General features: G+C 35.8%; 1 protein-coding gene across 1 annotated transcript in view; it reads right to left on the bottom strand.

Annotated features, from left to right (window-relative positions):
• Window positions 1-470: 470 nt before the first annotated feature.
• Window positions 471-3255, bottom strand: part of Smp_180500 (phospholipid scramblase-related) — a gene marked incomplete at both ends in the record, with an annotated part of 17272 nt that continues 14487 nt past the window's right edge. Inside the window, one exon of the mRNA XM_018795697.1 lies at window positions 471-575. Within this exon, the coding sequence (XP_018646958.1) occupies window positions 471-575 (105 nt within the window). The remainder of the gene's footprint in view (window positions 576-3255) is intronic.

The raw sequence follows: 3255 nt of genomic DNA, 5'->3' as shown, positions 1-3255 counted from the left end.
AGAGCGTATAATACACAACAGTCCTTTATGTATTAAACGATGTCTGTGAAACACGATCAGTGAAAGTAGAAGGCAAAATTAGGCTGCAAGTATTTGGTTAAGACCTTAAATCTTCTTCGGCTGAGTTGATAAGCGCAGCTATTTTTTATCCTTAATCACTAAATGCTTCGCTGTACAATATTGGCTTCTATAGAAGTAGGACGGGAAGAAACTATTGATGACCAAACTAATATGGTGTACCACTTCATGAAATCAATGACTGTTAATAAGACCAGTGTAGATAAAGTCTTTCTGGTTTCGGTTTGAGCAATAGTCGTAAATTTTATTTTGAGAAGTTAGCGTGGAATGGAGAGAAATCGATTTCAGTGTGCATCTACACTCTTTTTTTCATCTGCCTTCCTGTAAAGTGTAGTTCATAACTTAGTCACCGTTCATTCGCAATTTTTTATTTTCAATTATCCCTTCCTAATTTAGATTACCATTGAATTTGATATTATTTTGTCTTGTTCGCCTACCATTCTGTTAATTACATTACTAGCTGAGTCGATATAATGTGTAGCAAATCGTACTAAATCCTAGATTGACAATAACTGATTAACGTAAAGTAGAAATATAATACAATAATAAAAACCTTAGTGAATATAGTGATCAAGCATTAGTCAAAAAATCTTATATCAATTAGTTGCTAAGCGTTTTACGGAAAAATATCCTTTGTAAAATGAAATATTTTGAACGGCACATGAAACCAATTTATCTGGCTGAAATATCTTCACAAACAAGCAAACCCGATACTTTCAGCCTACTTGTAAAGTCAATTGATGTTTTATTTTATATGGTATACATAGCAACCAGATTTCTTATTGATGTATAAAAAAATATCATTCATATTAATGACTGTAAGGTTATTAGCATTTTCATACCCAATAGACTGATATAATACTAATTAGAACACTAAATATTCACCACTAATTTCTCTCCTTAATTAATTGTTCAATTATACACCAATATGATATTCAAGACCTTAATGAGTATTCCAAACTATTAATTAATTGAGATCATGAGTCATTTGAAGCTAGACAACCTTAGATAACCTGGATAGCCGTTTCGTCTTATTGTGGGACTCTTCAGCAGTGCTCATCCACGAACCCGCCTCGCGAGATTCCAACTCAGGACCTATCGGTTTTGCGCGTAAGCGCTTAACCTCTAGACCACTGAGCTGGCCGGCATCCAATGGTGTTAATGTCTAACTTCAACTAATCCACGAAAGTGAGCCACCATCCACCATTGTCTTTAGTGAGTAACTATCTAACAACAGACCTAGTTGAACTCCACTAGTCACTGCTTCACACCAGAACTGTTTCATGATCTCAACCACTAAAATTACTATAATATCCACAAAAAACCCTTCCAATGTTAATTAACTTAATAATTATTTGCGAATTGATTGCACGCGGTAAATATCACTAATATAAGAAGCTGAATAACTTTCTGGGAAGTTTAAGTTTTAGATAGTAGAGGAATCCATGACGCACGTTTCACCTTATTTGGAACTTATCACTTGGATATATTTGAACCCAAGTTTTGATATTTATGATTTGACTCGAACTTATTTCCCCTCGCTTCAAACATCAACATATAATCCACTGAGCTATTGAGCTCAGCCAGATTTCGACTACCATAAGGTAATAAGTTAGTACATTTGTTTATGTACTGGCTCTGGGCATATACACTCATATGCACAAATAATTTGTTGGTTGAAGGTAGTCAACAGGAAGTCCTGAACATAGGTTTCGTGCTCTTTGGCGCTCATCACCAGTGTAAACCTGTATTCTTGACAGATCTTATGCCCTATGGCGGATTCGATCCTTTGCCACTCAGATTTGCAGTCAGAGACATTGCCACTTAGCAATCTGGGCAGCGAGTGACGTTCTGTAGGACTGAGGTGTGTATACGATCGATTGATCACTGAATAGTGACCAATACCATATATATCAAATACGTATTCATGATAATAGAATTCTATCGATTGCATTTCGTTGCATATTCTCCAAGATAGACTGGTCAGATGCAAATTTTTTACTGTAACAGAGGGAAAACTCAAACTCTTACATGAATCTAATAATAGACTGAATTCTTTAAGGATCTAGCTTAACTTCTCTCTCCTTAGAAGAAATAACACAACGACTAGAAACTTTACACCTTTAAGAAATATACAAAATTTATTAGCACTGTAGCTCTCTTCTAAACTAAAGGTGAACTACAATTCTTTTGACTGTTTTTTTTACAAACCCGTATCCATGTTTTATTGACTAACCTTTATTTTAAGCATAATTCAGAATTAGATTAAATTATGATTGAATATTATATGAATTGATGTATGTATACATATCAGGACAAGAGGAATGTTAATGATTTACTTTTCATTCTAAATTTCTTACAAGGTGATCGATTTGTCACTTTTTTTCACAATGGTAAATGATTAATAACAAATTCCATGGAAACTAATTTAAATATTGAGTCAATTGAAGCTAGACCACCATGGAAAACCTGGAAGCAGTGGACGGCCGTCTCGTCCTATTATGGGACTCCTCAGCAGTGTGCATCCACGATCCTGCACTCGCGAGCTTCGAACCCAGGACCTACCAGTCTCGTGGCAGAGCACTTACCCGTTGGATGCCGGCTCAGTGGTCTATCGGTTAAGTGCTGTGGCACGAGGCTGGTAAGTCCTGGGTTCGAATCTCGCGAGGCGTGATCGTGGATGCGCACTACTGAGGAGTCCCATAGTAGGACGAAACGGCTGTCCAGTACTTCCATGTTTTCCTTGATGGTCTAGCTTCAATTGACTCATGCTTTCAACTATGTAAATACTAAATCTCCCCTATAACCCCCTTTTGATAATAATTATATACTACTACAATTTTTATGTGTTTCGGTGAGTACACAGAGATAACATTGTGCCTAAAGAAGAGATCAAAAATTGGACACATTTTATTCAATACCGTGAAGTGATCATAAGGAAAACTAATGGGATTAGCGGCATTTGTTCAAAGTTAAGTTTCGTAGGTCACGAATTTCTTGAAAATATATGAGTACAGTGGAATCTAGAGTACTTATTAAACTATCTGAGCCTTTACTAGTACAATAATAATAGCTAGTGTTATTCACAAGAAATAGTGTGAGAAAAGGATTTTGACAAAAATATATGCAATAAAGTTGACGTATTCATAATGTGTTATGCTCAAGAGCAAGCGTTCA

The sequence above is a fragment of the Schistosoma mansoni genome, assembly GCF_000237925.1.
Source record: "Schistosoma mansoni, WGS project CABG00000000 data, supercontig 0178, strain Puerto Rico, whole genome shotgun sequence".
Classification (NCBI taxonomy): Eukaryota; Metazoa; Platyhelminthes; class Trematoda; order Strigeidida; family Schistosomatidae; genus Schistosoma; species Schistosoma mansoni.
The sequence above is the reverse complement of the archived record's forward strand: the minus strand, read 5'-3'. Positions and strand labels throughout refer to the sequence as shown.